Source organism: Theobroma cacao, chromosome 2 (assembly GCF_053813885.1).
Source record: "Theobroma cacao isolate CCN51 chromosome 2, ASM5381388v1, whole genome shotgun sequence".
Lineage (NCBI taxonomy): Eukaryota > Viridiplantae > Streptophyta > Magnoliopsida > Malvales > Malvaceae > Theobroma > Theobroma cacao.
Window position 1 is genome coordinate 9,910,108 of NC_142640.1, and position 27,632 is coordinate 9,937,739.

A 27,632-nucleotide genomic window follows, 5' to 3' on the forward strand; every position below is an offset into this window, starting at 1 on the left:
AAGAAATTCATGGAGTATGAGTCCAAATATTCTGCGCTCGAAAAGATGTGTTGTGCACTAGCATGGACCGCCTAGAGGCTCCGACAGTATATGTTGTATCACACAACATGGTTGGTGGCGAAATTAGATCCCATCAAGTATATTTTTGAAAAACCCTGTCTGTCTGGAAGAATAGCTCGATGGCAAGTGCTATTGTCTGAGTATGACATTGTGTATGTGTCCCAAAAATCAATCAAAAGGAGCGCCATCACCGATTTCCTTGTAGATCGAGCTAATGAAGATTATGAATCTGTAAGTTTTGATTTTCCAGATGAAGATTTGATGGCCGTCTTGCATGTAGAAGAGGTTGGTCCCAATGAACTAAATCTATGGAAGGTGTATTTTGATGGAGCATCTAATGCTTTGGGGCATTGAATTGGGGCAGTGTTGATTTCTCCAAATGGAAAGTACTACCCAGCCACGATGAGATTGAATTTCAATTGTACTAACAATATGGCAGAGTATGAGGCGTTGGTAATGGGATTACAAGCAGCAATTGAGATGAAGGTTGACGCGATAGATGTTTACGGAGATTCGACTTTAGTGATATGTCAAATGAGAGGTGAATGGGAAACTAGAGATTCTAAACTAGTTCCAAATAAAAAGCTGGTTACAGAATTAAGCAAACAGTTCAAAGAAATCAGCTTCAACCATTTGCCTCGAGAAGAGAATCAGATTGCTGATGCCTTGGCCACCCTCGCAGCGATGTTCAAAATAAAAGAGGCGGCTGATGTACGCCTTTTTGATTTAGAAGTCCGTGAAGTCTCCGCACACTGCTTGAATGTTGAAGAAGAGGTTGATGGTAAGCCGTGGTATCATGATATCATGCAATACATCAAGCACTAGGCATATCCTGAGAATGTCACGGACAATGACAAGCGAACTCTTAGAAGATTAGCAATGGGTTTCTTCCTTAGCGGAGAAGTGCTCTACAAAAGGAGTCGAGATCAAGTACTCTTGAGATGTGTGGATGTTGCGGAAGCCAACAAAATAATGAAAGAAGTCCACGAAGGAACTTGTGGAGCTCATGCTAATGGACATATGTTGGCTAGACAAATTATGAGAGCTGGTTATTGTTGGTTGACATTGGAGTCAGACTGCATAAACTTTGCTCGAAAATGCCACAAATGTTAAGTATACGCTTATAGAATCCATGCTCCACCAGCCTCATTGCATGTTTTCACAGCACCTTGGCCATTTTCAATGTGGGGAATGGATGTGATTGGACTTATTACGCCAAAAGCCTCTAATGGACATCGATTCATATTGGTGGCCATTGATTATTTCACGAAATGGGTAGAAGCAGCTTCCTATGCCAATGTGACACAAAAAGTGGTGTGCAAGTTCATCCAAAAGGAGATCATATGTCGGTATGGGCTACCGGAAAGGATCATTACTAATAATGTAAGCAATTTGAATGGTGCGATGGTGAAGGAGGTTTGCACTAAATTCAAGATCAAGCATCATAACTCGACAACTTACCATCCGAAGATGAACGGAGCGGTAGAGGCAGCCAACAAAAATATCAAAAAGATTATCGAAAAGACGACTGAAGTTTATAAAGACTGGCATGAGAAACTTCCTTTTGCCTTGCATGCATATTGAACTTCTGTGCGTACTTCCACCGGGGCAACTCCGTACTCATTAGTATACGGTGCAGAAGCAGTTCTACCTATTGAAGTAGAAATCCCATCATTGAGGGTGTTGATGGAAACAGAATTGGAAGATGCTGAGTGGGTCGCTTCCGCTACGAACAGTTGAATCTGATTGAGGAAAAAAGGCTTGCGGCTCTTTGTCATGGTCAGATGTACCAATGAAGGATGATGCGAGCATACGAGAAAAAAGTTCATCTCAGGCAGTTCTGAGAAGAAGAGTTGGTTCTCAAGAGAATACTCCCTAATCAAACTGATTTTCGGGGAAAATGGATGCCGAATTGGGAAGGGCCATATGTGGTAAAGAAGGCTTTTTCAGGAGGAGCTTTGATTTTGGCTGACATGGATGGGGGAGATCTGCCTAATCCGATAAATGCGGATGCGGTGAAGAAGTACTATGCTTAAAAAAAAAAAAACGGAAGGGGTTCGTGCTGAAAACTCGAAAAGGGCAGCTCGTACCTAAAGGAGGAGGCCCATGCTGAAAACCCGAAAAAGGTGGCTTGAGGTCGAAAAGCAGGAAATTAGAATGGAATTTGAGGATGTCAGCCTAAAGGGAACACAAGATGGAGGTAGAAATACACAATGAATGGAGCTCCACAATTTCACAAAATAGGGAAAGCTAGGGAATCTGCAACCTACAGATTTGCTCAAAGCATCAATCAAGGACAATTCTTGAAGTCGAATATCAGATTGTTTTCTCTTAGTGGTCTGAGTGTTCATTATTTAAAGATCTAATGTTTGCCCTGTAAATTCTATTTGCCTTGAACTATTTGATTCCTCATATATGAAGTTCTTCTTTGCCTCTTTATTTTAACTCTTTCGTTATTTACCATCCCATGATTCACATAGTGATTGTCATAGAAATGAATGATAATTGGTAAAAGAAATAAACTAATTAAGCAAGAAATTACACTCATTGTTCAGCAAAAGACTTAATGACGAAGAAAAAGAATGGCGGAGCCTTAAACTTGGGGCAAAATCAAATGTTAAAAGAGAAGGTTCTTAGGGAAAATCCGGAGTTACCTAAAGCCTCTAGAAGAAAGGCACAAGACGAAGGTCATTGAAAGCTATAGTGAAAAATCGGATGAAGCAAGAGAAGGGTTTTGGAGCCTTAATGAATCATAAACATGAAAAACATTCTATCATGTCAATCATGCATACATGTCTAGCCACGCACTCGACAAGAATCAAAATTAATTCATGTCCCAAGCGTCGAAGGTAGAAAGTCACTCGACCAAAAGGGTTGAGATTGTAAAACTTTGATGGAAAGATTTGAGTTTTTTTATTTTATGTTAATCCAATTAAGTTAGCATTAAAGAATTTAAATTGAACCTGTTGTGAGATAGGTCGAGCCTAGATTAAGTCTAGGAATTTCAATTTCAAATCGAACCTGTTGTGAGATAGGTCGAGCCTAGATTAAGTTTAGAAATTTCAATTTTAAATCGAACCTGTTGTGAGATAGGTCGAGCCTAGATTAAGTCTAGGAATTTTGATTTTGTTTAAATCGAACCTGTTGCGAGATAGGTCGAGCCTAGATAAAGTCTAGGAATTTTAATTTTGTTTAAATCGAACCTGTTGTGAGATAGGTCGAGCCTAGATTAAGTCTAGGAATTTTAATTTTGTTTAAATCGAACCTGTTGTGAGATAGGTCGGGCCAAGATTAAGTCTAGGAATTTTAATTGAATTTGTTCTAATATGGGTCAAGCCCAGATCAAGTCGAAAAATTTCATTTTTGTTTAAATCGAACTTATTTTGAGATAAGTCGAGTCTAGATCGATTTGATTAAACCAACTGGCTTCGAGATAAGCCAAATGTGGTGTCTACTTCTTTGCACTATCCTTGATTCTCAAGAATGTACAAAGAGGGGCAACTGTAGACACCTAAAAAAAATATAATAATAATAAATAAATAAATAAAATTTTATTATAATAAAATAAACTAAAAATATAAAAAATATATATATATATATAAATATAATATAAAAAAAAAGGATGGCTAGGCGTACCCCCAGCCATCCCTTCCCCATCCCTTCCCCAACCACCCCGCATGATGGGGTTCTGGCCACCAACTCCCTGGTGCCAGAACCTCATCGCCGGGTTGTCCAAATTTTTGGACAACCCGGCTTTTTAAAAGACTACTTGCAAAATAGAGAAAGGGAGAGAAGAACAAAAACAAAAATCCTAGATCTACCAACAAAAAGAGCCTAGCAACAAAAAAACAAAACAAAAAGCAAAAAAAAAAAGAAAAGGGGTTTAGATCTGAGAAATGAGAGGGAGAGGGGTTCAAGGGTAAAGAGTTTTGGCCGGCAGCGGAGAGAAGAGAGGGAGTGGGTCTGTCTAGGTGTCCGACCGGCGGCAAAAAAGAGAAGAAAGAGAGTTTGGCGTCTGCGACAGAAAGCAAAGAGATCCGCCGGCGAGAAAGAAATAGAAAAGAGGAAGCCGAATGAGAGGGAAAGAGAGGGATCGACCGGCGAAGGAGGAAAGGTTTTTTAGAGAGAAGGTGGAGAGTGTCGCCGCTAGAGAGAGAAAGTGAGGAATGAAAATGAAGAGAGAAAGAGAGAAAAATGGGTTAAATACCTAGGGTTCGGGTCTCAAAACGGTCCAGTTTTAAAGTCAAAATTTTAAAAGGGGAAAGTGTCAAAACGGCGTCGTTTTGAGAGGCTTTGCAGGCACCAAACAATGCGTTTTGAGTCCTACCTCGTAGGCTCCCAGAAGTAGGCTGGGCGGAGTAGATTTGGGCTTCTGCAGGCCACCGAATTGGGCTAATCGCAACCCAACAAGGTATAATCCTTTTCTTTTTTGCTTGGGTTTGTTTTAGTTAGTTTTGGGTTTAGCCCATTTTAATTAAAATGCATTTATTTTTTAGGAAAGAAATATATATATATATATATATATATATATATATATAATATGAATACTTATATTTAATATTAAAAATTCAAAAAATAATAATGATAGTAAAAATAAATAAAAAATAATAATAAAAAAATATATAAATGGAACAATTATTTGAGCATTACCACCTAAAAGGGGCAAAGAGTTGTCTCTTTCGGGTGGGTCACTTAAGTGCGGAGTTCGAAACGGATTTTCACCGAAGCGTCGGGATAAATCCGGATTCTATACCCCTATACCCATTAGTCCGAATAATTTTTGTTTAAAAAATAAAAAATAAAAAAAAATAAAAATAATAAATAATCCAAAAATTTTTATTAAACACATAGTTGGGTGAATTATAAATCACCTAAATCAATAAACGCGTGCATGTAGATATCATCATTTTATCCTGTCATAGCATGCCACTCTTATTTTGCAAATGGTACGGAAATCCCGATGATGGGATTTCCCCGAGGAGCTCGTAGAGACGAGTTCTTCCAGGGATATCTCTAGGTGAGGAGAATTTCGAGACTTCACCAAAGCGTTGGGATGGTCTTCGAATAATTTTCCAATAAAAGATTACCGACTCCATCATTTAAAATAAACAAGTCATAACATCATTTTACGCTTGCATCATGTGTATACGTAAAACCAAACAAAAAACTCAGTCTATCAATTTAATAAAAATTTAATTAATAAAGTAGGGATTAAATTAAGAGAAGGCTATATTAAGATAACTTAAGATTAAATGGTACCGTTCGTGGAACGGGCGCCACAGAGGTGCTAACCCTTCTCCGTGCGTAACCGCACTCCCGAACCCATCTCTAAAAAACGTGGATCAGTTCTCGTTTTTTTGACGGACTTAAAATTAATTTAAGATTTCGTCGATTAGAATTGGATTAATAGGTGACCAATCACACTTAGATAAAAAAGATTGGTGGCGACTCCCTAACAGATTTTAATTTTCGTCCGCGTCTGGCGGTCGGGTTCTCGGACCCGCACGTTACGACAAGAATATTTTATTTAATATTTTTATTATATTCAAATATCTATAATTTTACTTTAAACGAATGTTTTAGACTTAAAAATTTAATTTAAATCATGAAATATGTGTTTTCACTTACATATTACATTTTTTACAGATTTCAAAATTTTTGAAAAAAAAATAACTAAAATACCCTTGTGAGACAGAAATAAATTTTCATTATTTTTGGACAGGAAAATGGTCCATATCGTTTCAAAACATGATTTTAGTTACTGTCGATCACAAGGGAGGTAAGAAAAACTGATATGAAAGCCTTGCGAGGTTTCGGTTAGCATTCGAGGTAAAGAATGTCTGACAAGACTTCGTGGCGGTTGTCACAAGCTTGATGAGAGTTCCGGGTCGTGACATGCGTAGTAGAATTTTAACTGATAGGAATCCTCATGAAGGGTCATGTTTAGTGAACTTGTTCCAAAAACAAGCACCTACATTCTAATTCCAAGTATATTTATACTTCAACCTATGAGATCAGTTGCTTACTTCACAAGTAAAGAGCATAGAATGTGCTAGTCTATAAGTATAATTGATGTCCAGTCTCGATGATACATCGATCAGAAATAATTTAGGAATTATGCTTTGATGCATAGGGATTTCATAATTGTAACACTTTACAATTCCCTAGCAAGTCACGTTAATTCCTTGGACTTTATCTAATAAGCCTATGTACAAGAGCTTATTGATGAAGGAAAACCTTTGATCACTCGTTATAAGTATCTTGTCGTAGGATTAAGGATATAAACCTTGAGAGATCCGATTGGTTGTAGGGCTTATACTTAACAAGATTGCCCAAAGGATTTGAAAGAGGATTACTTGAAGGATTTAAAGATGTACCTAGAGGATTTAAAATGAATTACTCAAAGCATTTGAAAGTGTATTCATAAGTTTGGAAAAGAATTTCTTGGAGGATTCAAAAAGGATTACGTGAAGGATTTAAAGATGTACTCGGAGGTTTTGGAACTCATTAAACTTGATGACAAAAATTATAAATTGGATGGACTTTAACTTCTAAAAGTCAAAAAAATTATGCTAATGGACTTTGCATGAAAATTTTCAATTGTGTTATTACATGATCATATACATGAATAGATTTGTATGCATGACTGAATGATGGGAAGAGAATGATATTCATTGGTTTTGCCTTTCGGTGGTGCTCATTTGATCAATATTCACTTGGTCTTGTTGATGAAAACTTGTATGTATGACCTCATGTATTTGACATCTTCCATGTTCTAGAAAAATAACCTTGCAATATTGATTTGGATTCTTGAAATCCTTTTTCCTCGTCCACATGAATAATCATCAAAAAGAAAATTAGATTTCATACAAGTATCATATCAAATTTGAATTTTCAATGGTTCCATGACTTTTAATCGTGCGAACTACTTTGGCAAACATTTTTTTTTCTTGAAGAAGTTAATGATCACATTCTTCTCTTCAAAATTGACCATCTTGTCATTGAAAAATTTTATCCTCATGACTACAATGGATGCCCCATTGTGACCATAACAATTCTCTCTCTTATTTTTTTGTTTTTTGAAACATATTTTTCTTTTCCTACTTTTTCCATTTCATGCAAGGCTTATGTTGTCAAAAATTGCCCTACACAACTATTTATCATAACAATGACAATTGAATCATGGAACAAACAATGAGTCAATCCCAATTTTTGAACAAAATGGTGAATTTTGAATTTCTTTGAGATTAGTGATCACTATTTAAAATGTTTTTGAATGAGGCAATTAACAATGTTAGTCTTTTCAAAGGGATTGACTTATTCAACACATCAAGATCTTCAAAGTTATCTTGCTCTATAAGAAAAAAAAAGAATTAATATGTAGGCTTACAATGAAACATCAATTTTCAACAAGCATTTTATGTAAAGATTCATCCTAAAGCATAATCAGTTTTAGGACTCATATAATCTCTTGTGGGATATTTCAATATGTGTCAGGACCAGCTATTTCAAGGTCATGATTGTTGAATGTAATTTGAAAGAGACAGGTTCAAATTTCAAAATTGACTCAAGATCTTGAATTCTTGAATTTCTTAATGGCCTTCGATACTCATTGATGGCCTCAAAATCATCTCCTTTTGATGCTTCTGGTTATGCTCTTGACAAAATCGTGATTAAGATACTTTGTTGGTTTCCAATGTCTTCATTTTTCTCTAAACCGCCTTTAAGTTTTCACTCTAAAGGTTCGCTCTTTTTTTTTTTTCATCTCTCTTTTTTCTTGTTCTTTTTTTTTTTTAATTTTTCCACCGTAAACTTGAAAGATCCAAAGGGATAATTTTAGCCAAGAAATGAGACCAAGGCCTCATCGATTGTATGATAATTATCCTTCAAAGAAAGCTATTTAACTTAAACAACCATACTTGATTGAAATGGAATTTTTGAGGTCAATAACGTAGGTTATGTTAGCTTTAAAATTATTATAGTTTTGATTATGACAAAATGATGAAATTTGCTTGAATATTATTTGAGTAATCTTTGACAAATTCTTGAAATGATTTAACTCTCATACATTTGTTCTTACATAGACAAAAGCTTGACTCTTGAAGTTATTGAACTATATCTATAAGCTTGTATGACTTAAGTGTATGAGTGCTTATAATTCTCATTCATTAAAGTTTGATTTAAAGATTAAAGGAAAATCTTGATGCACTCATTAAGGGGGAGTTTTGAATATCTTATTTAATAATGAAAAAGAAAAAAGAGAGAATGAAGACTAAATCAAATAGAGTTAAATAGGTCTTCATGTTTAATTTATGTGTGTGATGCTTAGTTAGGATTTTATTGAATATTATGTGCTAGTTATTATGGATATTCAATATATCTTGCTTAGCTACTGTGGGCATTGTATATCTTGTTTAGTTGTTATGGATATGATAAATATTTTATTGTAAATCTTTAAAGAAAACTAGATGCATTGACTAAGGGGGAGCAACCATTATGCATAAAGATTTAAAGCATTCATATCGAACATATACATTGCACTTTTAATCTAGGAGTGTTTTGTCATCATCAAAAATAAGAGAAAGAGAATGTTGACTTTATATGTTTTTGATGATAGCAAATATTCCCATTCATTTGTGTTTAATACCTTCATTTGAGTGTGCAAGAAATTAATATATGAAATTAATTTATTAACTCTTCAAAGAGTATTTTTGAAAGAAAAAGAGGGATAAAATCAACAAGATGTAATTGAATAACAAGGAGGAAGCTTGTTGGTGAAACAAGGAAGAACATTGGTTGACTAAATTTCAAATTGGAGAAATGACGGGCTGAAGAGTTTGAGAAACAAAACTAATTTAGTTGACCAAGTCAGTTGACTAAGTGTTCTCTGTTAGAATCTGCAAACTAGAAATAGAACCAACTTAGTTAACCAAGTTAGTCGACTAAGAGCTTTCTATCTGCAATTTGAACCAGAGCACTACAAGACAGATTAACGGCTAGAACTCATCTTCAACCATTTTCAACGGTCATAAATTGTCAATTTGCCATCAGAGTTGTTTCTCCAAGTATAAAAGGGTCTTCCAATGGTTAGAAATCCGTTTTGGAGAGAATTGAAGGCTTCCAAGTGATATAAAGTTGAAAAACCAGAAAATCCTCTCTGCACCTTACTGCACTTAAACGTCAATCTTTGTAATAGAGTTCAACACTTCATCTTGTACCATCTAGATCAAGTAAGTGATCATAGATACTTCTTTATTTCTTCTCTTCTTGTACACTTAGAGTGAGCGAGTCACTCTAAGGGATTTATTCAAGCTTGGATTGCTTGATTGAGTGTAAAGGTTCCAACTTAGCCTAGAAAAGTTAGTTGTTGGGTTTTGGTTAATCCTGGTAAAAACCATTGTTGTAGGTTGTGCTTGAGCTTTGGAAAAATCACTTTGGGTTTTAGTTTAGCTCGTGAAAAACTAGTGTAAAAGGTTATGGTTGAGCCTTGAAAAACAACTTTGGGTTTTGGTTAATCCCGTGAAAAACCATTACTAAAGGTTGTTGCTGAGCCTGCGAAAAGCCATTGTAAAAGCTTGGTGGAAGCTTGTGAATTCCACTATTTTTAATGATTTGATTTGAAAAATCCTTGGTTGAACAATCAAGGTAGTGGATGTAGGTTTTGGACCGAACCATTCTAAATTGTTGTGCATTGTCTACTCTATTTTTATTTTCTTTGTGCTGTAAATTAGTTCCTCATCTTATCAAGAGCCGATTTGTGCTATTCACCCTTCCTATAGCACATATTATTGGGACCAACAGGTTAGGGCTAGGGGTTCTTAAAAGAAAAGATAAATAGTCCTAAAATGTGTTGATGGGTAATCACCAAGGATCATTTTTGTGAAGGATTCTCTTTAGAACATTAAACGTTCGTTTGCCTTATGGGTTTTTCTTCTTCTTTTCATTTTTCATTTTTTTTTTGCATGTCTTTTTTTTTTTTTTTTGCATTTTTTTGATGAATGGATTTCCAAGATGTTGAAACCTAATTAATACAAGACATTTTTTTTTACCTTGAATTAATCCTTCTTTGCATTTACCCCCTTATGCGGAAGGTGATCATTGGTCAAGGTTCATTTTAAAAAAGAATTCAATAAGCTCAAAGAGATAGCAAGTGGATAATTCCATATTTGTGAAAGGAATATGAAAGATGGTAATTTGTAATCTTAAGTATAGTTACTTTTATTAAAGCGCAATCCTTGAAGGAAAAAGATTTTCATCACTTTGAATATCACAAGTGCGTGGTGTTACCAACAGTTGTTTTCCTTTTTCTCTTTTTTTTTTTTTCACAATTCATTCATACATCAGATTCTATTAAGAAACAATGCTTCATGTAGGATGCACCACATTGATCTCTAACTCAAGTGAAGTCACCAATGAGAAAGGAAAAGGATAATGCACAAAATATGTTGTCTCAAGGATGTAAGGTAATCTTACTCCTTTGATTATATTGTACCAAAGTACAAAATTAGTGAGTGCATGAATGCTTTAAAGAATTGGTTGAAATGATTCGTATTTTGTGAAATTTAAGCATAGCCTTGACACTTATCAGATTATTAAATTCAGAGTTTTTTTTTTATTTGGAGTGCCTTATTGATTGATTTTCTAGAAGGTATCTAGCAAATTAACCACTTTATTTCATTGATCATTCACTATAAAAAAACAAGGTATTATCGACAAAAAATTCTATCACTAATACGCATGATTTTGTCAGTAAGAGGAATTGTCTATGGAATTACTAATAGAATTTTTCATTGATTATCAATTGAAAATGCTATCGTTTGTAAAGGCAAATCCGTCGACAACGAAATATTGCATCGGTAACTTATCGATTGAAAAGTCTATCGAAAATTTCGTCGATCGAAATGTCATCAGTAAGGAAAGAAATCAATCGATAAATTTTGTTGGTAACAATAACTACGAATTTAAACTCGTCAAAAATTTCATTGGAAAATATTGACAGAATTGCCAATGATCCTACTTGGAAGCTTACAAGCATTATCCATCGACAAATGATAGTATTCCAACGGTAAATAATGAAAATCATCAATAAATGATGGAATCCATCGATAATACCTATAAAACATATTTTTTTTGCGTCAAATTTTGTCTTGTTCATAATAAAATCATTATATGATGTTATTGATAAAGTTAACATATAGCACAAAAATGCATATATATATATATATATATATATATATGTAGAAAAAATGAAAATGTAATACAAATTTAAACATCCAACTGCAAACATCTGATAATAATCAAAATGTAAACTTCCAATATAAATACAAAAGTCTTTGATGGGGTGGGGGTGGTTGTTGCTGTTGTTGTGGTGGAGGTTGCGAATCCAACAGTTGTGATGAGGAAGGCCTAGAGGTGTCTGACAAACTCCTCAATCCAATTACCTTCGTCAGTAAGGCACCAAGTTTGTTAAAAGACAAATTCAAGTCCTTCATGTTGGTAACCAGTTCCTTATAACTCTCAAGCTCACGCACAGGAGTTGGAGAAAGGGGGTGGCAGTAAGGCCACAAGCAAACTCAAACTTCACCGATGTAGCTGGAAGTCTCAAAGTAGGGCCTCTGGTGCCAAATCTATAAACGTGGGTCTTAGTACTGATGCACCCTCCAATGGCCTCGGTCCATGCCTCTAGATCTAACTCCGGCTAGGTTGACTACTCATCATCATACTTCTATGATATATCCGAAACGTATGATTCCTATAAATAGAAATGCAACTAAAAATTATTAAGTTTTTTAATCGGTACACGTCATATATATCAAATTTATATATATATATATAAACACACATATTACTTACACAGACATTCTTGGACATATTGCTCACAAATTCTTTGATACCCTTCTGTCACTTGTGAGTGCGTTTGAAGAGCTCGAAGAACGTGACCTGACATTACTTTTCTTCTTCTTGTAATCATAAAAACACGTTAACAACATAACAATTGTATTATTGAAGTGAATGATTTTTGTAATATTAAAATAAAAGCATGTACCAACCGCTTCTAGTGTAGGGTGAAAGGTAAGGAATCATTGATATGTTTTGCCATGACATCGTCCTTCTCGGTCAGGCAATTTTGCCTAGCCTTGTAAGAGCATGACTACCACTCAAGCTTGGACCATACATCATTAACTAACCGGTTTAATACCTCAACAGTGATCCAGGGTCATGCCTTACCCTTTGTTAATATGAGATCAATGTTGAGGCCACTTACTTCCTTCTTGGCCTTCTCATGCTCATCCCCTACTAGGTGGTTGAGGTGGCCCTTGCAAATCTTCTCCCTTATGGATCAAACCTCTATTATATTTGCAGCAGCCCATGTAAAATATTTCTACATCCAAGAAAAATATATATTAATACGAGAAATTATCCAATGTTATACACTAATAGTATATCCTTACATTAGCTCAAATTTTTGCCATATGCTATCCTTGTGCTCTTGGGGAACCTGCCTCCATGTCAGCCAAAGTCCATTAAAGTTAGTCTTGATAATCCTTGTGATCGTTGGAGTAACTCCAGTTTCCTCAAAATACTACAAAATAGACTTATTGTTAGTAAAATGCATAAATTAATTAACCAAATTGACTGTATATAATTAATGATATACATTAGAGTAGAGGAACTTACTTCCCTTTGAGAGTATGTATAAGTATCCATCTGTACGGATAAGTCGATGTCGAAAAATTGAGACTCGACCCTCTGCCCTAGATTGTGACATGTTGGATACCACAACAACGTCTAGAATGAGGGTTCCAACTAGAGTAGTCAGACTCGATATCGGTACCTTTATATATATCGAAGTAGTATTTGTCGCTGCATGTGGAATCTATGGTCTGAGGGGAAGAAACAGTAGAAGAGGCGGTGGAGGTTGCCACACAAAATGTTTGACAGTCGAAAAGCCCTTATTACTACTGGCTTAAAAGAGATCCTTCTTCTTTTTTTTCACCGTAACTATGTTTGTCCAATAAGAGAAAAATGTACAACTGTTAGTACAACTATAAAAAATAGAATATGTATACAAAACATTAATTTAAATGCAATAGTTGAAACAATAAATTCGTACAATTTTTTTTAGAAAACTAAAAGATCCATCAATTATCATTGGAATAGGGTAACTTATTTTCTTCATTTTCATATTCATCATCATCGGTATCGTTTTCATCTTTTTCGTCTGATTCTTCCTCTGTCTCGTCATATTCTCCTTCAACTTCATCATCTCCTTCACTATGTTCAAGACACACCACCGTATTAACCTCTTCATATTCACCAGTAAAAAGAATTGTATTATTGTCAAGGTCGACCAAACTATGTCAAATTTTGATTTGAAGGAAACTTCATCTTTTTGATACACCTTTTTGTTAAGGTCAATTGTTTCCTTATCACTTTGCTCATTATCCGTAATGGAAAATTGACTTTGAGCCTTCGTTTTGAACACTGCCCACCAATCACATTGATCTCTATTGTTTGATGGATATGGAGTGTAGTACACTAGAGTTTCTTGTTTGGCTTAAAAAACAGGCTCATTGCTAGTAAGAATTAAGTTGTGTTTAATTTCAACCAACCCATGAATAGGATTTACTCGAACACCTTTGTTGATATCAAACCAATGGCATTTGGACAACACGACTCAATTGTTGACACAAAAGTATTCTAACTCAATGATATTGACCAACAATCCATAAAAGCCACAATCGTAATCATTATAATAACTTCCCTTTTTTGCAGACACCATTGTTCATCGTTTTACGATTGTGACCATAATCCAATGTGTGAAACTCGTATCCATTGACATAATATCCTTTAAAACACCTTACCATACGACTCGATTTGTGAGAGATGTCGACAACATGAAAATCAATTTGACTTGCATGTTGGCAGACCTACGAAAAAGTTTCATGGTTTTGAATTATTTGAAGTATTAAATGAACAAAATCAAATTAACTTATTAAATATAATTTACATATTTTTAAACCAATTACGAAATGATGCATCATGGACTTGTTCCAATTCCTTCTCGGATATATCGTATTGTTTTCTTTTAACCATATCATTGAGCATCGTATAGATAAGAGGAATAGTAATCACAAATTAATACCATTCTCTAAATTACAATTTTCTAAATTATTACTTAAACTTATACTTACTAAATGTATGAAAATATCTCATTGCATTAGTACATATAGGTCGACCGCGTAGAACTCATCCTTCTTTAGGTATTAACATTTCTTGTTTTGACCTAAAGGTCGATTGAGATTGGTGAAAATTGAGAGACGATCGTCATCATCAACATCTCCGTCTATTAGACCCGATTCATTCTTGTTGGGATTAAGGTTTAAAGTACATCAAATAAAAAGATGATATTTCCTCGATGATATATGCTTCACAAATGGATCCTTCCATCGATACTCGATTTTTCACCTTTTTTTAGATGCTTTAAAAACTTAAAAATTGACATTCGTTTTTAGATTCTAATTATCAAATACCCTAAAAATTTAAATTACATGTCTTGGTTTAGGGGTTCACCTCTTAGATGGATACATCCATCAATAATGGACTGGTCTTCCAACCTTATCTTCATATGGCAAGTGGATCAGCAAATGCTCCATTGAATAGAAAAAATCAAGGGAAAAATCTTTTCTAATTTGCAAATGGCTTCAACGATTTTCCATTCTCATGCATTGATGTGCTCAAGACGCAAGTCAATTGCACATACATCATGAAAGAAATGTGAGATCTCAACAATTGCACTCCATATAGTTTGAGGGACCATATGTCGCAAGGCAATTCGCAGCAACCATTGTAGGAAAACATGAGTCATGATTTTTCATCCCGTAAAATTTACCTTTCTACTCATTCACACAGTTTGCTATGTTAAAGGCAAAACCATCTAATAATCTTAATTGTTTCACCCAAGCACAAACAACTTTCCGTTGCTTCTTCATCAAAGTGTATGAGGCTTTCGGTTTAAAGAGTTTATGATTATTTTCAATTAACGTCAATTCCAAATGCCTGTAACACACCTTTAAATCATGACGAGCCTTGATATTGTCTTTCGTCATTCCCATAACATCCATCATTGTATTGAATATATTTTTAAATATGTTATGCTTAATACGCATCACATTCAAGTTATGATGATTGAGATTCATTTTCCAATACGGTAACTCCCAAAATATGCTTTTCTTACTCCAATTATGGGTTTCACCAAAACCCAGTAACCTCTGGTTGCCCACTTTTGTACCACACATGATTTTTGGAGTTGACTCCAATTGTTCCAAGATTTTTGCATCGAATAACTAAAGAATTGGAGGGTCCCGTTCTATACGTTTCTTAAGTTTATCTTTTCGACGATGAAAAGGATGATCCATCAACAAGAATTGTTGATGACAATAAAAAAAACAAGCCTTCCTCTTATACGCCAAGAAGAAACTTTTTTCATGTTCCATGCAATATGAACATGATAAATGTCTATGAGCTCTCCACCCAAACAATATATCATATGTAGGGAAGTCATTAATGGTCCATAAGAGTGCTGTTCGTAGAATAAAGTTTTGATGAGTAAAGGCATCGTACGTGACCACCCTTTTGTCACATAGAACTTTTAACTCATCTATCAGAGGTTGGAGAAACACATCAATGTTCTATCCGAGACTTAATTTCCTTGGGATGACCATATTAAGAAAGATGCATGGTTGCTTCATACATATATACAAAGGTAAGTTATAGACAGTGACCATTATAGGATAGAATTCAGTTTTGTTGTTAGCCCGAATGAACTAAAACCATCTGAACATAAATTGAGTCTGATGTCGCGAGGCTCAAAGGCAAAAGAATGATGGGTGCATGGCATGCCATGTCATGTGTTCTACAGTTTTCCTGACATATATAGCCTTTGCAATCTCTGTGTTAGTGGAAAGTATTACAAAATCTAAGATGGAATTTTTTTCTCCCTTCCTCCCCTTAACTTATCCAGTTTATGCCAAGGATGACCACAAGATGGACATAAGACAACTCAGAATATTCGTTACAAAACAACACACAATTATTCTTCCATGCATGAATTTTCTGAGTACCGAGCTTAAGTTCCTTTGGTTGTGTCTTTATTATACAAAAGTTTGCCGATAATGCTTTATCGAATGGCAACATCTCTTTTACTAGCTGCATTAGACGATTAAAGCATGCCTCACACATGTTAAATTCTGACTTAACATTCAGTAATTAGGACATAGCTGATAGTTTTGTGTGCTTCTTGCATCCAACCCACAAAGCTACATTGGCATCATCTAACAACAAAAAGAAAGATACAACATTCGAATTTAGATATTCAAGAAAGACTGATTCATCTCGGGTCTCATCATTGAACTGAAACTCTGATTATAAAGCATCCATAACCATTTCAGCGTATAGATTTTTTACTCTAAGTTCATTAACAACTTTGTTTTACTCACCAACAAAATGTCTTGATGATTGGCCGACATGGAACGATTTGCCATATGCATCTTATATCGTGTATGCACTAGTAAACCCTTTACAAAATAGGTGTTCCCGAATCTTATCAATAGCCAAGAACTTGCTATTCGTACACTGAGAGTAAAGACATTCGATCTGATTCTCAGTCACATAATTTGGTTGACTGAATGCAAATAAAATAAATTCATCTATGCCATTCACAAATTCTGTCTTAAAAAATCCACTTGAATCGATTCAAGAAATCATTCAACTCCTGTCTTGTTTCATTTTGAGAAAAATATTATAACGGCTATATGATGTTGTTTGTTATCAAATGTTAACACAAACATCAATCGAAAACAAAATCAAACTAAATATTAGAATTATTTAAATAAAAATAATATTATAAATTAATTACCAATTTAATTATTTCCTTAATTACTTATAACACCCTAACACTTAATTAAGTAAATTATTTAATTACCACACTAAACACCTTAATTTATTAAAATATTTGATAGTAATTAAATAATATTACTACTTTACTTAATTGCTTAACTACTAAAAATTTTTTTCATTTGTTTAGTTAAATTATTTAATTAATTTAATTATCTTACTTGATGTAAATGCTTTTAAATTTTACAAAATTTACTAATACATTTTGAATTGATTAATTACTATCATTTGATTGTTAACTTACTAATTTAATTAATTTATTATTTGATTAATTACTAATGCATGATTCTTCAGAATTAGTTAAATTTTGTAATTAATTTCGTAAACTGTTTAATTAATTTAAATAAAAAATAATATTATATAATATTACTAATTTAATTAATTCCTTAATTACTTATAACACCCTAACACTTAATCAACTAAATTATTTAATTACCTCATTGAACACCTTAATTTATTAAAATATTTTTAAAATTAAATAATATTACTAATTTAGTTTATTGCTTAACTACTAAAACTTTCTTCATTTAATTAGCTAAATTATTTAATTAATTTAATAAAACCTTAATTGATTTAGACACTTTTAAATTTTACTAAATTTACTAATACGTTTTGAATTGATTAATTATTATCATTTGATTTGTTAAATTACTAATTTAGTTAAGTCATTAATTAATTAATAACTAATTCATGATTCTGCACAATTAGTTAAATATTGTAATTATATCCGTAAACTTTGAATGTGTATTAGCAATGGGTGAGTCTTGGGATTTGGAAATGGTCGAGATATAGGTGAAGGTGTGGGTGTTTGTGGATTGATATTTGTCTAGAATGTTGGTTTTGGAACCAATTAATAAGGATATGGATTTTTGGAAATGTTATTCAGAATAAGGTAGTAAGGTTGGCAAAAAAGATATTGATAATAAAGGATGAAACCCTTAGTTTGTTGCCCTTCATATATAATTGCGTGCATTTCACCTTTTCTTGTTTGGCACGTTTTCCATTCTAGAATTAGCTAAATCCCCTCCTTCGATCTTGCCACCTCAATTGTTTCTCCTAAAAGCACCATGTCAGCAAAATTCTTTGTAGCATTTTTAATTAGTCTTTTATAGTATGGGGCCTTTAGATTGTTAACAAATATGATTGTTATTTTTTTTCTTAATCAATGATGGTTGGACCTATGAGGCGATATCTCTCTATCTCAGAACACAGTCCTTAAAACCTTCAGTAGCTTTCTTTTCCATGCCTTACAAGGTTAAGTGGTTTGGAGCCATGTCTACCATATGTTTGTATTGAGCTATGAATGCTTGTGCTAAGTCTTTCCATGAATGCACATAACTTAATTCTATCCAGTTTGTTAGACCCCCAAATGGTTGATCTTGTAAGGTTCTCCTAGAAATAGTGGATCAACAACTTGTCATCTTAAGTGTGTGCAGCCATCTTACAACAATACATTGTGACATGTGCCATTAGACATTTAGTTCCATCATATTTCTCAAAGTCCAGAACTTTGAACATGGGAGGAATAACTAGTTTAAATACGAGACTAAGTTCTAATGCATTGATGGAACATAAGGTATTTATCCCTTCCATAGCATGCAATGGTTCCTTTAAGAGGTCAAATTTCTTCAATGCTCCCAAATTATCCACAGCCTCAAATGTGCCTCTTTTCAACTGCTTTTGTTCTCTAGGGTCATCCAAATTTGGAATTATAATTGGATTAATAGGGCATACTTCAGTGGTGGCTCCTTGTGTTGATGATTGTTTGCCATAGTAAAGATATCCTCCTATAAGTGGTACGAGGAACTAGTGTTACCTTTTAGATGCTTGTGGTTGGTGTTAGGGAGGACCGAATATGGGATCATTATTACTTGAGGTCTGTTGGCTTATTAGGTTATAAGGTTTTTCAACCACTCATTTTCTTTTGCTAATGTTCATCATTAATTCCATCATCTTGGCCAACTGTTCCTTCATCTCTTCTTAAACTTTTTTTACTTTATCCATTAGAGTTGGGTGTTTGTCCTCCATAACTCTAGTTTGCAAACAAGTGGACTATTTTGGAATTCTTTTGGTGGTAGAAATATTTTGGAACCTCAAGTTCTCAAAATCCTTTTGATGTGTTGGTGAGGATTCAAGAGCCATTGCTTAACTATTTTCAACTAGTAAATCTCTTCTCAAATTAGCAAAATTGAATATTCTAGTATGATTATGATGCATGGATGCAAAACATAAAAGTGCAAGTTAGTACATGTAGTAATTAAGTAAAGATGTGAGCGTTGTTCTTTTATGTACTTATTCTTGGGCATTTTTTATACACAATAGGATAAGAAGGCTCTACTTAAGGTTGGCTCCATAAGGTTCATTATATGTTGGGCTTGGATTAGACACAAAAGTAAAGGTTCCCAAATTGTTCCTCATTTTCGTCCACTAAGGACTAGTAAGGTACTCATATCCACACCCATTATAGGCTACCAACAAAAAGAGTTCAATCTGAATAGAAGTATTTCACTGGCTCATGTAGAGGTTATCACCTCACAAGAGTTGAGATACTCTATTTCCTCCTAAAAAGGACAAATCTTGGATAGAAGGCTTATGCATGCATGCATAGTGAATGTGTGAAAAAGCATTTTATGCATATAAAGAACAGAAAAACACAATAAAGGAAAATACCTTTAAAAATTGAACTATTGTAAACTACAAGGCTTTTAAGACTACACATAACTAACTATTAGCTCGACTCTAGATTCTATAGTGGAGTCGCCAAGCTGTCATACTGTGTGAGTCCTATAACTTAACAGTTCTACGTGAAAAAGAGTTGCCATCAATCTTTTTGGTTTAGTTGCGATTGACCACCCATATGGTCGGCCTTTGGGTAAAGCCACCCAAGCAAAGGCTTTAGGCCCCTAATTTGGGGAGCCTTCAAATTTAAGGAAGACTTATAATTTTATAAAAATTATAATATAATTAATTATATTAAAAATATATAAAAATTAAAAAAATATACAAGTTAAAAATAATTAATAAAATTATTTATTCTCTCATTTTTCTAATTATATGCCTAATAAATCTCAATTTTCTATTACTTCTTTATTTCTAGAATGCTATTAATTCTCAACTATGTTCTCTTATTTTCAATCAACTAATGGTCATATATATTTAATCATCTTCAATAGTTATTTTTTTCTCACTTATTTCTTTTATTTCCAATGAATGTATTTAATGATTTTCAACATTTATTTTTCTTCCTATATATAAAACTAATTATTTTTTTCAATGTATAATATCTATTTTTGAATTTTTCTTTTCTCATTTGCTCTTTCTTCCTTTAACTTCAATTTTCTCCAAAGAATACACAAGAAGTTTGTGATTTTATTATCTTCATAAAGTCGTGAGTCTCATTTGCGGTTTGCAATAAGCATTCAACAATTAGGTACTATTGTTCTAATTTTTACAGATTTTTTACTTTAATTTAGAGTTTATATTATATTGTTATATTGTTTTTATTTTATGTGATAGTTGATTTATTTGAATAGAAATTTTCATTGTTGATTTTATATTAGCCATTTAAAAAATATAAGATAATTATAATAGTTAAATATTTTTGTACCTCATGTCAAATAGAAAATATGAATCTGGTTATTCAAAGCTTAAAAAGAAAGAAAAATTGAATGTTGAATACAATCTCAAAAAAGAGATCTTGATAAATTTTTTACAAGTAATAAAAATAATGAATAAGAAATTATTAATAAATGTCCCTTAAACGAACAAGTTAATAATCTCAAAGAGTTAGATGATGATGAAATACTAGAACAAGAAGTTAACGAAAAGATTCAAAATGATCATAGAAATCATGAAGAGATTCAAAATGATCATAGAAATCATGATGAAGAGGATCAACCTATTAATTTAAATAATTGCTTTCTTGAAAATATTTATGATCCAAGTCAATGGACAACTATTGATACAAATTTAAGAGATTTATAGTAGAAAAATGTCTAATTAAAGTTAATGATTTAGATTTTCCCAAAGATGAGTTTTCAAGACATTTTTCTACTACATACTATATTTAAACGTTGCCAAATGGGAGACACATGAAAGAAGATGGCTAGTTTACTCAAAAGACTTAGATAGAGTATTTTGTTTTGTTGTAAATTGTTTAGTTTGGCTTCTAGCACAAGTAAACTAACTAATGTTGGCACCAAAGATTGGAGAAACCTTAGTGCTAAGCTTAAGAGTCATGAAATGAGTAATGAGCATGTTACTAATATGAGTTCTTGGATTGATTTAGAAATGCGATTATTGAAAATAAAACAATTGATAAAAGTTTTCAAGAACAAATAAAAAGAGATGAAGAACATTGGAAAAAAGTATTAACTCGAATTCTTGCTAAAGTAAAAACTCTTGGTAAAAATAATTTGGCTTTTCATGAAAAAAATGAAAAGATCTATCAAGAAAGTAATGGAAATTTTTTAAGTTTAATTGAAATGATAGCAAGATTTGATACAATGATGCAAGAACATATTCGGCGCATTAAAGACAATAAAATTCATACTCATTACCTTGGACATAATATACAAAATGAATTGATAAATTTGTTAGCAAGTGAACTTAGAAATAAAATTATTAAAAACCTCATAGAAGAAAAATATTTTTCAATAATACTTGATTGCACTCTAGATGTAAGTCATCAAGAGCAAATGTCATTTATATTACGATGTCTTAATATTTCATCAAGTCCAATTAAAGTTTTTTGAATTCTTAAAAGTAGATGATGCAACTGGAAAAGGTCTTTTTGATGTCATTGTGGATGACATAAAAAATATTGGGCTTGATATTAATATTTTAAGAGGAAAGTGATATGATAATGGATCTAATATGAATGGCAAGCAACCAAGAGTGCAAAAAATAATTTTAGATTAAAATCCCAGATCCTTTTATACACCATGTGGTTGTAACAATCTAAATTTAGTACTTTGTGACATGGCAAATTCTTTCTCTAAAGCTATATCATTTTTTAGAGTGGTACAACGTATATATTCACTATTTTCTTCTTCTACCAAATGATGAAAAATTTTACAAGATAATATACTTAGTCTAACTCTTAAATCATTGTCAAAAACACGTTGGGAAAGTCGTATTGAAAGTGTAAAAGTAATAAGAGTCCAAGCTCCACAAAGAAGAGATGCTTTATTAAAAGTAACAGAAGTTAGTAAAGATCCTAAAACTGAAAGTGAGGCTAATTGCTTAACAACATATGAGCTGCAAAATTTTGAGTTTTGTTGGGCATGACTATTTGGTATGATATATTGTTTGCTGTTAACTCTATTAGCAAAAATTTGCAATCAAAAGATATGTGTATTGATGTGGCTATAGAACAATTAAAAGGTCTTCTTTCCTTTTCTAAAAAAATAGAGAAAATGAATTTGTATATGCTATTATTTCTTCTAAAGAAATTGCATTTGAAATGAAAATATAACCTAAATTTCATAATACACGTATCATTCGTAAAAAAAAAAGTAATTTGATGAGAATGTTGATAATGAAATAATTAGATCTCCTGAAGAATCATTTAAAATTGATTACTTCTTGTATATATTAGATCAAGCAATTTTTTTACTCTAAAATAGATTTGAACAATTTAAGATATATGAAAATATTTTTGGTTTTCTATTTAGTGGTAAAAAGTTGAAGTCATTAGATGGTAATAGTTTGAAAGAATATTGCCTTAATCTTGAATTTTCCTTAAAATATAACAATTGTTCTGATATTGATGATTTAGATTTATTTTCAAATTTAAAAACTTTAAAAGAAATTATACAAATGGAAGAAAATAGTCCAATTGACATACTTAATCAAATAAAAAGACTTGATTCTTTTCCAAATGCATATATTGCTTTTAGAATAATATTAACAATTCTGGTAAGTGTTGCTTCAAGAGAAAGAAGTTTTTCAAAACTAAAATTAATAAAATCTTATTTAAAATCAACAATGTCTTAAGAAAGATTAAATGGATTGGTTATATTATTACTTGAAAAAGAAACATTAGAAGAACTTGATTATAAAAGTTTGATTAAAAATTTTGCATCTCAAAAAGCTAGAAAAATAAAATTTTAATAATTTTTTTAATTTCAATAAAAAAACCTCATTTTAATATTTCGCTTTAGATTTTTGAACTTATTGAGCCACCCTTGACCACCCAAGTGAATCTATTTTTCCTAATGAGGTCCTAGGCTTAATTTAAGTCCATTAAAAAGAATAGGTTTTAGTCTACAAAGTAGATTAGGTTCGAAAGTTCATTTACGCGTAAGGAAGGTATTAGCACCCCCACAACGTCTATTTAATTAGTACCTAATTAATTATGAGTCCTTTAAGTCTTATTAAATAAAATTTAGTTTAATATTTAATTTTATTTCCTTTACCCGTTTTCTATTTTTATAATTGCCATTTTTTGTTAGTTTTTTGAAATGAATAATTAAAGATTCTTGAAATTGAAAATTTCCCAAAATCTCCAAACTCTTATAGCATAATTTTGGAAAATTTTCTCACCTAGAAATTCTCAAGAAGCCTTTTTTTGGCATCCTTGAGATTGCATCATTGGAAAATTTATTTATTTAAATATATATGTAAATTCTTGCTATTGAAATTTTCTAAAATCCCCAAACTCTTATGGCATAATTTTGGAAAATTTTGTTACCTAAAAATTCCCAAGAACCCACTTTTTTTAACATCCTTGAGATTTCATCATTGGAAAATTCTCATAAATTTATGTAAACTCCTAACTATTAAATGACAAAAGAAATCAAAATCAAAATTATAATTAAAAACAATTAGTTCAAATGTTATTAAATTAAGAAAACACTTTAATCAAAATGTTGAAAAAATTAATTAAACTAATTTCAATAAAAATGAAATAAAAAGGAAACTCACCTAGTTGGGTTAAAAAACCCAAAAAGAAAGTTAGACTTATGGGCCAAGATTACCTAAATGGGTTCTTGCAAACCTAGATACCATGCACGAATCAAGTTGATTAGATCTAGCTCATAAGTCTCTTCTTTAGCTTATGCAAAATGATGTCGTTTTCTTTAGAAACTAAATCGAACCCTAAAACTCATAAACTATTTTCTCTACTATGCCAAACACTTCCATTAAGTTTTTATTTTTTTCTCCCTTTTTGATATGAGGCTTGAGTATATTAATACCCTATGTGTTCTATTTCTTCTTGAACTTAGTTTCTTGAGTTTTGATTCAATCTAAGTTTATCTCTTTTAGATTTTGAAGTTTATCTGAGATTAAGATTGATGCAAACTAATGCTTACCCCTTTTTCACGTTTATCTTTTTTTGTTCATTATTTATTTATATTTTTATATTTTTTTCCTTAATTTTCAGTAGGCACTCCAAACAAAATGGAATGCCTACAACACATAATTATTAGTTGTAAATAAGTTAAACTCCATAACTCAACACATTGAATCCATTTAAATTCGTTTATTGATATTCTAAAATGAAAAATAATCCATTAAACTTGTATAAATATAATAAATAATATGGTAAAATAGCCTATCCTCTTAAGTTTTAATCAAAATTTCAAGTGGGTCCATTAGTTATCGAAATGGATACTCTGCCGCCTAAAAAAATTCACTGGACATATAGATCCAATCGTTAGTCAACTGTTAGGTTGATGATATGACAATATTGAGATAACAATTTTACTCTTTATTAATTTTAAAAAATACTATTATTAATTTTTTATTAATCTCTTAGGGAGCTTCGATCAGGAACACTAGATCTGGTGTTCCCTAAGGGATCTAGTGCTCCCTAAGAGAAGGAAGCATCAATTGAGGGGAGCACTAGATCGGTGCTCCTCAAGAGAGGGGAGCACCGAGATTTGGTGCTCCCTCCCTCGAGCACCCCTCCATTGGGAGCACCAATCTTGTGCTCTCCTTTCTTGGGGCGTATGGTCAATGCTCCCCTCTCTTGGGGAGCTGAGAGCACTGATCGAGGCTTTTTATTTTTTTAAAAGAAATTATGTAATAATAATTTTTTAAACCAATAAAGAAAAAAAGATATTTTAGTATTTTCATATTATTTGTTAACTATGTTTATAGTTTTGGAACGGAGTATTCATTTCGAAAATTAATAGATCCGCTTGAAATTTCGATTAAAACTTAAGAGAATGAGAGTTTTTAACCCTAAATAATATCGTGTGATATGATACTTTTTAACATTATTCATTTAATTAGAATAAGATTGTGTTATGTAATCTTTTTAATAAACATGTCACATCCATGTTAATCACTTTTATTGTAGCACTTTTTTTTTTATGAATTCATATGTTTTTTAGCCAAGAAATGGCACAAGAGCAACAGATATTGGATTTGCAACGAAAAGTTTAAAAGTTAAAGTATCTTTAGATAATCATTTGGCTACCATTTTTATTTATGAAGCATTAATGCCAAATGGGAATGACAGTGCTAGTGCAACAAAGGGGATACAAATACAACTATAGATGCTCCCAACTACGAACCACAAATTTCTTTTGCGATTTAATATCATAAAGCAACTTCGATAGAAATAGAAGATAAATAATTATTATAGTCAAGGAATGAAATTCTTTTCGTTCTCCCGCATGCACGTCTCTTTCACACGGACACGGTGGGAGTGGAAAGGATCCAGTGCCTTAGAAGAGCAATGCATCAGCTCCTTCCTTGATCAAGTTCCACGCGGCAACCACGTGGCGGTCCTCTGTCAGCGTGGCCCCGACTGCAAACCTCAGTATGTATATCCCACCGACTATGGTGTGGGTCATATAAACCCGCCCTGTTGAGTTGACCCACTCCAACAGCTTTCGGTTCAACGTCTCGGTATAATCCGACCCGATATTCTCATCCGGTTTTAACCGAAAACACACCAGCCCGAACTCTCTTGGCACCACGATCTCGAACCTTGGGTCAGAACTTACAAACCCCTCGAACATTTTGGCCATGCGTACGTCCGAGCGGATGTGATTTTGTATGTTGACAATACCATAGCTTCTAAAAATGAGCCATAACCGTAACGATTTGAACCTTCGACCTGTACCGACTTGCCAATCCTTAAAATCCACGACCAACTCTGATTCGCTTTGTTCGTTTCTCAAGTACTCCGGGTTGGTGCTCAATGTTTTCACTACCAAGCTCGGCTTTTGGACCCACAAGCAGCAACAATCCAAGAAGCTGAGTAGCCACTTGTGGGGACTTAAACTCAGCGAGTCCACTCGTTCTATCCCATCCAGGTGATGCCTGAACTCCGGGCATATACATGCACTACCCGCGTAGGCAGCATCCACGTGCAGCCAGATGCCATGTTCATTCGCCACGTCAGCAAGCGGTCCTATTGGATCAACGGCAGTGGTCGAAGTCGTCCCCACATTTACACAGAGGTAAAGTGGGACCAGACCTGCTGCCACGTCATCCTCCACGGCCTTTCGGAGATGAAGAGCAGACAGAGAGAAAGCAGTGTCGAGAGTAGTCGGAATGGACCTTATGTTTCGAGGAGAAATACCAGCCAACTTACAGGCTTTCGCGAATGTGGAATGAGTTTGGTCAGAGGCATAGACGACAAGCTTGTGCATGTTGTCGAAGCCCAGAACATCGAGAGCTTTGTCTCTGGCAGCAATGAGAGTAACAAGAATAGCTTCGCTGGTGGTGTTTTGAATGATGCCACCACCAGTGCCTTGAAACATGAAGGACTTTGGTAGCTTCAGCATGTTGGCTAGCCAGTCCATGACAATCATTTCCAGCTCGGTTGAGGCCGGAGAAGCTAGCCAGTTGAACCCTACGGAGTTAAAGCACGTGCAAAGCATTTCTCCAAGAAAAGCGGCAGTGCTAACAGTGGAAGGAAAAAATGCAAAGAAGTTAGGGCTTAGCCAATGGGTCATGCCAGGTATTATCTGGTTTTGCACGTCTTTGAGAATTGTTTCGAGGGGTTCAGGGAGATACGGAGCATATTCTGGGAGGTCGGTGCGGAGATAACCTGGCTGCACCTGGCTTAGAACTGGGTAGGTTTCTATTTTTTGGTAATAATCGGCAATGAAATCTACCATTTCATGGGCTTGTTTTCTGAATTCTTCGGGGTCTAAGGGATTGAAATGGCAAGGGTCGGGAAAGTTAGAGTCAAGTCTACCCATTATCAAACAACGTTGAAGGTAACAGAGAAAGAGATTATGTTACTTTAGAGAGGTTTGGATCTCGGTGCTATCAGGGGGTATATATTTGTGGATAGGGAAAGAAATTGAGGGAAGCATTGCGCGGTTAGTATTACTATAATATTCACGTTTGGTATTTTAGTATTTCTGGCGGTCTTGTTAGGTGTATATATATAATAAATATAATTAGTAGGTACGTATTTCTTTTTTACTTCTCTATTTTGGTGTAATCGGAAATTGTTTTGATAACTATTGATGTTAACAAGTACTATTTTTTTTTTTCTAATGAGGAATTGAGGGCGGGGGAGGATTAGGGTTTGTAAAATATCAACAATACCCGTGTGTGAAGGTTTTTTAAAGAAAAGAGATATCATGAACATGAAAAATTCTTGATAACAATAAGTGGAGAGGATCGTGATCATCTAAATATGG

The 27,632-nt window shown here is 33.4% G+C and overlaps 1 protein-coding gene and 1 pseudogene across 1 annotated transcript; one reads left to right on the forward strand and one right to left on the reverse strand.

The window, feature by feature from the left end:
- Positions 1-22,921, forward strand: part of LOC148764007 (uncharacterized) — a 57,351-nt pseudogene extending 34,430 nt beyond the window's left edge.
- Positions 22,922-25,423: 2,502 nt separating this feature from the next.
- LOC18608593 (tryptophan decarboxylase TDC2-like) lies at positions 25,424-27,305 on the reverse strand. Its single transcript, XM_018116538.2, has one exon. The coding sequence runs from the start codon at positions 27,180-27,182 to the stop codon at positions 25,695-25,697; it is 1,488 nt and encodes a 495-aa protein (XP_017972027.2). The 5' UTR covers positions 27,183-27,305; the 3' UTR covers positions 25,424-25,694.
- Positions 27,306-27,632: the final 327 nt, after the last annotated feature.